This window comes from Coptis chinensis, chromosome 3 (assembly GCF_015680905.1).
Source record: "Coptis chinensis isolate HL-2020 chromosome 3, ASM1568090v1, whole genome shotgun sequence".
Lineage (NCBI taxonomy): Eukaryota > Viridiplantae > Streptophyta > Magnoliopsida > Ranunculales > Ranunculaceae > Coptis > Coptis chinensis.
In genome coordinates this window covers 4,840,816-4,852,869 of record NC_141458.1, presented here as the reverse complement: position 1 = coordinate 4,852,869, position 12,054 = coordinate 4,840,816, and the positions used below count along the sequence as shown (strand labels likewise).

Below are 12,054 nucleotides of genomic sequence, written 5' to 3'. Positions count from 1 at the left end.
TTTTAATGTGTGCTGCCAAATGTTTAATTCTTGATTGGTTGGGCGCTAGACCTTATGTTTGTTTTTTTTTTTTTTTTTTTTTTTTTTTTTCGGTATATGTATAGATGGTGCAATGATGATTTATATCTCGTTAATCTGATGACAAATACATCATGAGGACAAATCACTTATTCATTCTTAGCACCTCTTTTGTTTCTTGATTTTTTTGCTCACATTTTCATTTTCTACTTTCTCTATTTTTATTTTTGTATGTTATTATCATATTTTGCTTGCTCAGTAGAAGCTGCTATTTTGATTTGAATGGAAAGTATGGTTAAGGTGATTAACAATATATACACTAATGGTTGGTAATCCTAAAGGATATTGGAACGTCTTTTCAGTGTGCCGTTTGTTGTTGGGATTATGTGTTCTGAGAATGTGTATGATTTGTGGAAAGGTTGATGTGGCTTTGGAAAAATGGGTGGTAAACCTATAGGAGATCGAAACAAATGGGTGTTAATGATATTGATAAGATTTTCAATGCATGGTACGCTGTTGGATTCTGAATTCAACTGCTAATGCTGTGTATGACTTACAGTTGCCTTTTTGTGGCTCTTTGTACTTCTAGACTTGTTTAATTTTACTCAAAAAAGGTGCAATGATGGAATTCACATCTCGTTAATCTGATTACATATATCATGAGGACAATTTGTATCCATTCTTAACAAGATTCTGAGCACTTTGTGTTGGTTTTTTTATTTGTTCACAATTCTGTTTCATTTTAGACCATTTTTGTATTTATTTTTGGATGTTTATGATGGCTATTTGTATGTTTATTTTACGTGTACGCAGCTAAGAATCTGAATCTGAATGCGAGGACTTTCTTATTGTTTCCTGGTAATTTAAGTGGCTGTCACCTTTCTGTGACTACTCTCAGAATGGAAATGATCTACAGCTTGCTCTGGTGCCCGTGTATACCATTCAATATTCATGGTCACTATTGAATATCTGACTACCAATTAACCTAGTACTATTGGATTATGTGTTTGTCCTTAGAACTGTTGAAGGCTGTATCCTGTGCAAAGTAACCATCGTTTTTTAGAAGGATTCACGTTGCCTTGGAGCAAATGAGTTCCAAAGTAACCTAATAAAAAAAATTTGTTACTGATGAAACCATCAATTTTCCTGTTCTGACATTATATTTGCCATGTTATATGGCTAAAGCGTTGTACCCAAAGGTGCTACAATATAACAATAGTACAATGCTTGGGCCTTTTTTTTTGAAAGAACAAGGCTGGCATCAATCGAGTTACTTTTACATACATTTGTTAAACGGTCAATTCTTTGCCGGGTGAAACAGTGGAGCAGTTAAGATGGGCGGGCTCGAGCATAGTACAAAATATTCCGATATATTGTGATATTTGTTGATATCTATTTAGATTTTAGAAAAAGATATATAAATATCTCGATATGTTTAGAGATATATATGATTGTAAATATTGGTGATATTTTAATAATATTTTTGATATTTTTGATATTTAGAGATATTTGGCGATATTTTGTATATGTAACAATTTTATTTAATATTTATTATTATATTTTAAATAAATATAAATAATGTATCATGATATATTAAGAAATATCTACAATATTTACGATATTTGTTGATATTTTAAATATATTTACGATATTTGTATGTGAAACAATGTCAAATATTTTCAAAAAGAGAAATATATTCACGATACATATCTATAAATTAGAGATCGATAAATATCTATATTCTGATATTTTGTACTATGGGCTCGAGTATTGGCGTTTAAAACTTTTAATCGGATACAGTAATTGCAGTTTAGATGGGTGCCTATTGTATGGAATTCTATGTTTGCGGTGGACAAAGGGAGAAAAGTTGATTGGCGCATATTAGAGAAAATAACATAAAGAAGACTTAGGTCACATGGAAGCATTGATGCTTGTTAATGTGCCAATCAGAAGATACTTCACTTTATGCTCTATCAACTAGCAGTCAATGTTCTACACTTTTACTCTATCCATGGCAATACTCTTTTTACTGGAGTGGAAAAACCAACCTGCTTATTTTAGTTGTAAATGACGCAAGTCTCAAACCGTTACTTTTAGTCCATTTGGCCAAATAGCTCTCAGGTGCATTCCAAAGCCCCAACACAGGCCTCAACGCGTAACTTTCTTCAAATTTCGTACTTCCAGTCTTCTCTGTTTTATTTCTGCCCATCTTGATATTTTTCTTTTATTTGGTTAAAACTTTGTAAACCTATCACAAAAAAGTCCTTGTCACAACTCACAACTATACTCTTCAAATGCATATTTATCATTGATTTTGAGAACATATAATTTTCCTTGTTTCGAATTGTGTAAATATCACTCTTGCTCATCTCTACACTATATGCTATGTGATAGCCGGGTATTTAGGAACCCCTCTCCACTATCGAGTAGGCAATTTGTAATATTTATAGTTGCTCAATTTCAAAACACCTCCATTACAAAAATTAGAACAAACTCCTTATTTATTAATAATTTAGAAAAATTTCTCTAATATCACTTAAATTATATAATTATTCTCAATTTTCCTTGCTAATATTAGAACAAGTTCTTTTGTATTAATAATTTAGAATTTTTTTTTCTAATATCTCTTAAATAATCCGTTTCTTCTTGAGGTCACTATCCAAGAACCACTTTACACGTGTCCTCAATCTCTCCCCTTCTCTTATTTTTCTCCCTGCTTTCTCCAACCTCCCAATCTTTCTCTTCTTCTCCTTCCTTCTCAACCAAACCAACTCTCTCTCTCTCCCCACTACAAACTCATCTCTCTCTCTCTCTCTTTTCCATTTCCGCTCACGCCCCACTGCCTTACAGTTATCTAGTATAATTATTTTTTATTAAAAAAATAGATGAGTCTTTCCTACATAATTACAATTACCCTCATGGTTGGGAGTGACTCGAGCTAGGAGAAATATAAATAATGATATCCGTTTGAAAGACTATTTTAGGTGGAAGGCCGGCCAACTTTCCTCACCCCTGAAATCTGGCTCCATATTTTGTACGATGTCTGGGACGCGTCTATGTTAAACAGATCAAAGTATCAAACGAAACTAATGCCTGCCTCCGAAATTGAAAATTTCAAATATATCGATCGACGAATATGGGCTATGATATGAAGTTGGGAAAAGAAAAGTAATAATAAAATGGTTTTGGTTGGAAGGGTTTTGTCAATCACGAGCAGGTGTTTAAGATTTCTAACAACCTCTTCAACTTGTTCCAACCCCCTTTTCTTAAAACTACTTCAAGGTTCAACCTCAAACATAAAACCCACTTTAGATTGTGAAGCAGAAAACCAGGATTCACTTATATGGGAACCTTTGCTTACATCTCTCAAATCTTCTTCTCCTCAAAAAGCTCAACTGGTATTTAATCCTAACTTTTGTTTCATTCTTCAGTTACTTCACTGTAATATTAGAAAAATGCTTGGAAACAGCTCTCTTTAATGGAACGGTTTCTATGCAACTCTTTGTACATACTGTCTTGTAATTAAAGTTAATTTGAGAGAGTTTTAAATAATTAAAGGGTGTGAATAAATCTCAATTCAAGTCATTTTGATTTTAATGTGAAATGCATACTACAGTCTTTGTTATCGATTTTCGATTGGGTAAATGACTTGTTCAGAGTTGCATTTCTATGCTTGACATATTTATATTTGAAAGGTACTGGAATGGAAATTAGAGAAACTGCTAAAGGAGAATGAGAGAGACCAATGTCGATATTCTGAGCTCATTTATATCTGTGGGAGAGTTCGAAATGTACAATTTGCGTTGAAGGTCTTTACAGTGATGGAGGGTCAGGGAGTTCGGCCTACTTCGGTCGTTTTCAACTCCTTGATATCGGTTTGTTTGTCTTCGGATAATATTATCACGGCGCTTAGTTTATTTGAGATAATGCAAAGATCAGAAGACTGTAAACCCAATTCAGAAACATACAATATGTTTATATCTACTTACTCAAAGCTGGGAGATATTGCAGCTATGCAAGTCTGGTACTCGGCAAGTAAGATAGTGGGGTTTCTTCCCACTGTTCGTACCTTTGAATATCTGATTACTGGTTCTTCGAAGACACAAGAATTTGATAGTGCTGATAAGTTTTATGAAGAGATGTTACAGTTGGGGATTGCACCTAATATGTGCATGTTGCAAAATATGCTTGACAACACATGCCAAAAGAAGCAATATAGTAAGGTTAACGAGTTTTTGAAATTTGTACTGGATGGTGGGTTGAAATTAAGTGGTCAGATGGCTAAGAAGCTCATGGAGATATATTCGGAGGTCTGGAAGGTTGAAGAAATGGAGGAGTTACTGCTGATAGTTACGAGGACGAATCAAGATTTGGGGGTGCTTTCACAGGTGCACTGTGGGATTATAAGGATGTATGCCTTGTCAGACAGATTGGATGATTTGGAGTTCTCTGTTGGAAGGATGCTTGAACAAGGGATATCATTCACATGTCCAGATGATGTTGAGAAGGCTATTTGTTCTTATTTCAGGTGTGCCGCTTATGAGAGGTTAGAGTTGTTCTTGGAACGAATTCGTGGATCTTACAGGTTAACTCGATCAGCCTATGATTTGTTGGTTGCTGGGTATCGTAGAGCCGGGATGTCTGAGAAATTGGATTTGGTGGTCAAAGAGATGATATTGGCCGGACTTTGAGCTCTGGAATTCTGTCACTCTGGCAAAGAGTTTATAATTAATAGAAATCATTGAGAACTGGTTGTGCTTAGATTAACATTTATTTGGGGACTTTCTTTAACTTTTGCTAGACATGTATGACATATGCGGGCTGCATCATGCCACAATCTATAGTTCTGATACGGAACACTCGTCCAGTCATTTGCTTGGTGTAAGTGTACCAAGTCTTCGTAATATATCTTTGTGAACTGACGTGAAGAGATAGCCGGTTGACGTGTACTGTTTCGGAAATATTTCGTTGTTTGATCTGTACCTCAGTGTTCCGGGGTTCATGTTTAACTTTTTAATGTGTTAGATGCTATTGGGACTTTTGTAACCCACTGATTATCAGCTTTCTGTACTTTCATGTACCATCGTCCCTAATCAATCTTACCTATGAAAATGAGGTAAAAGGAAGACTGTTGTGATGGGACTGGCATTAATATCGTATTGATGATGTTTTACATCCAGAGAGATGCTTTATTAGCTTTAAAAGCTTCATCAGAGCCCACTTCAGTTTATGGAAAGCAGGAAGCCCGCTTCAGTTTATGCTTGAACTTCTTCCATATGACGCCATTTTGATTGGCATCAACTTACCGGGATGCTCTCTTTTTTCCAGGACCTTTATATTCTGGATTCTCTGGTGTTGTTGCTTTGCAGTCCTTCTTCAAGTCATCTGGAGTTCCACCCTTCATGATTGAATGTCCTCTTATTAGATGGTTCTGTCTAGTGTCTACCCTTGAGGTACCCTTCTTTTATTTCTTCCATGAGGAATACAAGTATACAACAGTACATTCACTCACTATTTGTTGTCTACTAGAGGTTTATGCAGAATTAATTACTAAATACAGAAGAATTCGTTAGTTGGACACATTGTATATCTCACATGTCAACACTTTTGTTTCTAATCAATGGAGTGCATTATGTACTGCTCTTAATACCCGTGTAACGCATGCATATACATCCTCGTGTCTGTACAATCTACATTAGATCCAAGTGTGTTACAACTTAAATGTGCTTTCACGAATAAGTCTGTAGATAGTCACAATATTCACGGTCGACAAATGAGAATTAGATGATCAAGTAATTTCATAATTCTTTTCAATATATATTACATAATATATCTTAAGGAGATCCTGAGAAGGTGCTGTCGTAATGGGATGAGCTGCAAGCCTGCAACACTAGTGTTCGCATTACTGTCATTTTGGGCCTTGTATATTCTTGCTTGTAAGTTGTGTCACCTTTTACCGTTTTACGTGAGCAGGTCCTCACTCACTTTGTTGGGCTTCCCTTTGTCATGGGCTTATAGCGAGTGAAAGGATACAAAATTAGGCCATAATCTGGTTGGCGTGTGGCTAGGTTTCAAGAGGGCGATGAGCACTGGTGCGTGCATTAGCCCCAGGGAGTGCCATGGTTTGTACTTATAGTATGATATTATCGTATGATATCATAAATAAAGCTCAGAATTTTTGTCGATAAAATGATTGAACTTGAGACTAGCAAAATAGTATGAATTTCTTCAGAATTATGGTGTGTTGCCATTATTTGATTAAGTTGAAGAGACATGCTCAAGTAGTGAGGCATTAATACATACTAGCCTCATGCACATACTCACGCACGTTGTATTAAACAGACAGAGATACTACCAAACAAAATAGGGGCCCCAACAAATAAGATCCAAATAATGGGAATTGGATTATTACTGCATTTCTTCCCTATAGTTTGGACTAATAACTCGAGATAGCGAAGGAGGCCTAGCAAATTTTATGTACCGTTTCTTCTGAAATTCTAGCATAATTCTTTGGCCATTGCACGCAATCACACTCACACTCAACTTCGTATTAATAATCAAACTTTCAAAAGGTTTTATTTATAAGGCATCCCTTGCTTCGTCTTTTCTTACTAAATTTGGTGCCAATGCTTATGTTTGAATCATGCAAGCATATCTTTACTTTATAGAAAAATATGGGAGTCGATGAACAGTAGATTCACATACGTCACAGTGGGTATGCTTGAATCATACAAGCATATTTGATATATAGCAATCATGTGTCATGGAGTTAGTATGAGATAACTGCTAGAATGTTCATCCATACACTATAATGATGTGAATGCTATTGTTGACAAACTTCAAGGTTTTACTTGTCGATAAATTAACTAATTGGAGGAGTGCTATCCGCCATCTCAATGAGTTGCATAGGTGAAGATTTCACCTGAGTAAAAACAACACTTTTCATCGAGAGATTCCAATAAATTACCTAGTTTTTCGAATTTCAAGACAAAAAGTGTTATGTACTTTAGGTATGTATCTCACACTGTGGGTTGTCCAAATTTTCTAGGACGCTTGTCAACAAAAAGTTTAAGCAAGACTAAGATTTCTAACTTAACCATATACTCAGTAAGAAGCTCATTAATTTCTTGCACCTATTAACACGGACAACCCTTATTTTCTAACTGAATTTTTAATGGTGGCTGGGAATTCAGTACTATACACATAACGACAAAAAGAAAAAAAAAAAAAAATATAATAACAATTGAACATTTGAAACATAGTGATAAATATAAGAACCAAAAAGCTTTATTGTGGGCAAGTTTGACTGCAAGAATGGTACAATTAGGAATCCCCGTTAAACTAAGGTAGCAATAAGTTCAAATCAACTAAAGTCTAAAACAACTTATTAGAAGCGATGGATGATAATGATGAAATCATTTAAATCTATTAACGAAGGCACCCCAAATATATTTTAGACAACCAGGATGTACTTTGAAATATATCAATTATTTGCTTGCAAAAAAGTATCTAGGACTTTTAGTTCTATTTGTTTTAACTATCAAATCTTAAAGAGAACTTATACAAACCCCAAAAGCTTCTCCAATTCGAGCAAAATTTGTTCCACGCCCCTTGCTCTTTGAATTTTACATATCTCTAGTGGTTCAAGATAAGTATACACCTATCAAGTAAAAACAAATGGAAGATAAGCATATCTCAGTACTGGAAAAGCCTTTGCAACAAATCTTATTCCTATGTATACGTAAGATGGTAAAGTTTTCGGGTCGTAGGAGTTACTCATTCTAGGGCATCACACTTCGCACCTTTACAATAAAATAAATAACAAACAATGGAATGCAGATTGAATAATATCTTTACGCCACAAAATAGGTTGGTGACTCAAGAAACATATATAACTCTACTACGTAAGATCTAACACACAACTCAGTATGTTAAAATATTAAATTAGCTAACTGGCTTAGGTCCACTGAGTTAGATATACAGATACCCACAAATGTTGTCAAGTTGCATACTTTAGGCTCTTTTGGGATAAACTATTTAGCAGAAAGGGCCAAAATTCAGTATCATATATAGATTCATAAAATTCCATTAAGGATATGCATATAGGCAAGTACACATAGGCTAATCTAGTTCTCCCATGACAATCCATACGTGCTAGGACAATTATAGTGAACTGTACTTCTCCACCTTATCTTTAACATGATACTAAAGTTGCAACTTAATTACAACAATCATTGACTTTTTTGCATACAAACAATATAAGGAAATTCTAAATTGAAGAAGCGCACATGTACATCCACATGCCTCCCATCACATAATGAACCACTCCGGGCGTAGTTATCCTAAGCGGGATATCGTATACCAGTTAACCCCTACACGAACGTTATTATATGGGTACTGCCACTATTCGCCATAAAATATCGCGCGTCTCGTTCTAATTTTGCGAATGAGAAAATCAAGCCACTATTCGGCTACGATTGCCCTACACATGGGTCAATCAACATCTCATACACCCTATACAAGGGCCAATCATATCACATACGCCCAACACAAGGGCCAAATCACATGAGTTGTGGTAGCTAGGTTATAAGATTTTCATTACGTAATTTATTCAGGTATCATACATTAGTATCTCATAACTATTTTACTTTACCACGTGCATGCCAAATACATTATTGCACTAAGCCACAATATTTAGAAATATCTCAATACATCTCATAACAACTTTCATTCTTTCATGTGCCAAATAAATTATTGCATTAAGCCACAATCCCTTGGGAAATATCCACAAATATTATACTACTTCATAGTAGCATTTCACAGATATAATGATGGAGCGTTTACATTTATTTCTCAAAGATATTGCATTTAATAGATATCCTAACATATGATATCATTTAACAGAACAACAGTTTCAACATACCCCATAATGTCACAATTGCTCCAAACGTACCGCATAACATTTTTTTTATAACGTTTTAAAAATATTATGTCTCCTAAAATTTCAATCTCGTCACGTGTCAAAAATTGCACAATATCAACGTCAAATCTTTCTTAGATAATGACTAACCAGTTTATACAAGCTTCTACAACATTCTACCATTTGATTAGTCCATAAAATTTAATATAAAAAGTAAAACAATAAATAATTAACAGTCAACGGTCAACAGTCAAAGGGTTGACTGGTCAACAAGTCAAACCCAACAGTCACTAGTCCTAAACCGGTGGTCATCCAAACAGGTCCTAACCCAAACCCATGTTTGAACACTTCCACCCATAGGCCATAGTTCTAACCCAACTAACCAAAACCAAGGAAAAAACCCAAAACCAAAAGTCTAAAACCAATCCATTTATTCAACCTGACCCAATTCAAGTCATATGGACCCAACCCAAAACAAAAAATAGAAACTGGCCCAAAGAAACCAACTAATTTGGTTTCGGCCCAAAGAAACAAACAAACTCTAACCAAAGCCCATCTAACTTAATAGATTCCGGTCCACTCAAACTCAACAGATCTGGTCCACTCAAACTCAACAAGCCCAACTCAAGGCTAACCAAACAGATCCAAACCAATTAAACAAATCTTGAGCCCAAAAGATCATAACCTGGCCCAAAGAAAACAAACTCATTGGCTTTGGCCTAAGCCCAAGCCCAACCAAACTAACAAGTCGTCTTCCTCCCTCACCAGCAGCTCTCCTCCACCATGTTTCAGCCACCACCACCTTTCCTCTTCCTCCCCTTTCAACCCAGCGGTTTTGGTCCTGGTGCAAAACCCTATAACTTTAATTCACACCAATATCGATTTTATTAACTGTTGAGATCACTCCCCAAACATAGATCTCGACCGCCATTAACGCCCCCTCCGGAGCTTCAATAACACCCATCCCACTAAACAATCAAAACTCTATTCCCCTGTAACGCCCTGAGACCCAACACACATCCCGAGGACGTAGAGCTAAATCTCGAGGCAGTCACTATCACGATTCTATTAAAATTTCGGCGGAGTTTCCTTTGTTTAATCGACGTTTCGTATACAAAAATCTGTCATAAAACCTGGACATCGCATAATTCATCCTTCCAACAACCATATATATACAAACCAACTTTCTAAACAACAGTGATATATCTATATATCCACAAAATATTTAAGTGTAACTGCTACTCAATTACATCGAGTATTACATCAAAATAAACTAGCTCTCTATATATACAACAAAAGAATGAATTAGCCTCTCTCTATACAACCCAAAATGAACTTGACTCTGCCCCTCGTCAAGCATAGGGAAAACCACCCAAATCCCCATACCCATCATCATCGGTGGTAGGGAAAGTCTCCTCCAACTGGCTCGTCTGAAATGTTAATGTAGGATGAGCAAACAACTATGCCCAGTAGAAACGCACATAGCCAATAAATAGACTACTTATAGCAAAATATTTAAAACATGCAGGTTTTTTTTCCATAATAATAATCAAAATATCGTGACTATATAATAAATCACTAGCTAACATCAATCATATCGGCATGCTTCTTTAATATTCAAAATAGAGTTTTTCACAATCATCATACAACTATTGTGGCCGTTGCATCCTATTAGAATGGTGGGGTAATGACCGGGTACTTTCGGCCCGATCCACAGGCATATCTCGGTTCAAGACTTCCCAGTGTGAACCATGCACCATTGTTTTCCTGATTTTACCAGCAGGGAGATGAAATGCCGTTGTTGTGTTCGTACACACAAAATCCTCAAAGCTTTTAGGGCTCAGGTGGGCCCTATAACCACGACCTCCATACGGGCTGTCACCTAACTTACAGTGGTCAACCGTTCGACGATTTACTTGACTGCTTAGGATCCCCGATATACACATCCGTGAGTGGACTAAACTCTCACTCCTCGGCGTCTAAACCTCATCGAGGTAACATGTAACCTCACACAAGCTAAGCACCATACAAATGACACGCACAAACATGGTTATCTAGAAAAGTAGAAAAGGAATTCGGGACTACATCCAAAGGATGCATCCCTTTAAAGGTGGCCCACCACCTCGAAAGGTGTACACCACGGTTGAATTCTAGAAGCGAACTAGATCTCGAAATGCGACAACAGTTCCTTCTTTATAGGAATTCACAATTCCTTTTCTAAATCCCCTCGTGATAAGCATAGTAATATATATATACTCGTATTACCGGTTATTTCCAAATACTATAGATACATATTTAGTTTTTCTTTTAAAACTGTTGGTTCTGTATGTGTGAGTTCTTGGATTTCCAACAATCGAGTAATGCAACCTATGACTCCCAAACGGGCCAGTCATAGCAAATGACAACCGATGATTCCCAAACAGCGAATCATCGTAAATAACAACGAACCATCCGTGGAACAATCCAAAACCTCACACATAGTTACAAACAACCGGGTAATCTTTACCCGCATTACAAAATCCATCTCTCTGTCTCCTTACCGAGACAAGAGTTGAGAACCCTTCCCAAAACCAGTTTTGCTATTTTAACAAAGAAAATAAATCCCCGCTACCCAGATTTCGCAAAACCATTTCACACGAAAGCTATTAATATATTTAGTTTATATCAAGTAAATACAATGCAAAACATGAATATCACATATACATGCATGGTTGATACACAAACTATCTTTCCCAATTTAAAGCAATCAAATCATGCATGAAAATAAGCATGTTATATATTGGTATGTAAGTTCCTACCTTAGCAAGCTCCGTTCTCCTCAAGCCCACTCTTATTTAACTCCTATAACATCATATACATATACGTCGGTTATTAGAATTGATCAACTAACGAGAAATTCTTATCTAACGCAAGCCGAGAAGAAGTCTCGATACTACGAATTTGGTTTCCGGAAATTTTTTCTCTAACTACAGTTAACAGAGCTACAAGCCATTTCTAGCACTGTACCTCACGTCAACACCAATCATATCACTTCCAAATTTCCAACTACATCAAATTCCACACCCTTCGATTCCTATTAAATCTAGCAACAATTACGGTTGTGTTCCTTATTCATC

At 36.0% G+C, this 12,054-nt stretch overlaps 1 protein-coding gene and 1 non-coding gene across 3 annotated transcripts; both read left to right on the top strand.

Annotated features, from left to right (window-relative positions):
- Positions 1 to 633: 633 nt before the first annotated feature.
- On the top strand, positions 634 to 717 carry LOC147507440 (small nucleolar RNA U30). Its single transcript, XR_015219710.1, has one exon. It is a non-coding gene; the product is annotated as a small nucleolar RNA U30 (small nucleolar RNA).
- A 2,170-nt stretch (positions 718 to 2,887) lies between these two features.
- LOC147507439 (pentatricopeptide repeat-containing protein At2g30780-like) lies at positions 2,888 to 6,252 on the top strand. 2 transcript variants are annotated; one of them, XR_015217665.1, is made up of 3 exons: positions 2,888 to 3,416; positions 3,714 to 5,471; positions 5,992 to 6,252. XR_015217665.1 is itself a non-coding variant. In XM_086600144.1 (2 exons), exons 1-2 carry the CDS (start codon positions 3,198 to 3,200, stop codon positions 4,707 to 4,709), a joined length of 1,215 nt encoding a protein of 404 aa, XP_086456270.1. In that variant the 5' UTR covers positions 2,888 to 3,197; the 3' UTR covers positions 4,710 to 5,603. The 2 variants fall into 2 exon arrangements, 1 of the variants encoding a protein (XP_086456270.1); XM_086600144.1 differs by lacking the exon at positions 5,992 to 6,252 and having other exon boundaries at positions 3,714 to 5,603.
- The last annotated feature ends 5,802 nt before the right edge of the window (positions 6,253 to 12,054 follow it).

Excerpts from the sequence above, each read along its gene's own strand:
- LOC147507439 (XM_086600144.1), top strand. The coding sequence starts at position 3,198 with ATGGTTTTGGTTGGAAGGGTTTTGTCAATCACGAGCAGGTGTTTAAGA. Across the intron at positions 3,417-3,713 it reads CTCCTCAAAAAGCTCAACTG|GTACTGGAATGGAAATTAGA; the intron begins GTATTTAATCCT and ends TATATTTGAAAG.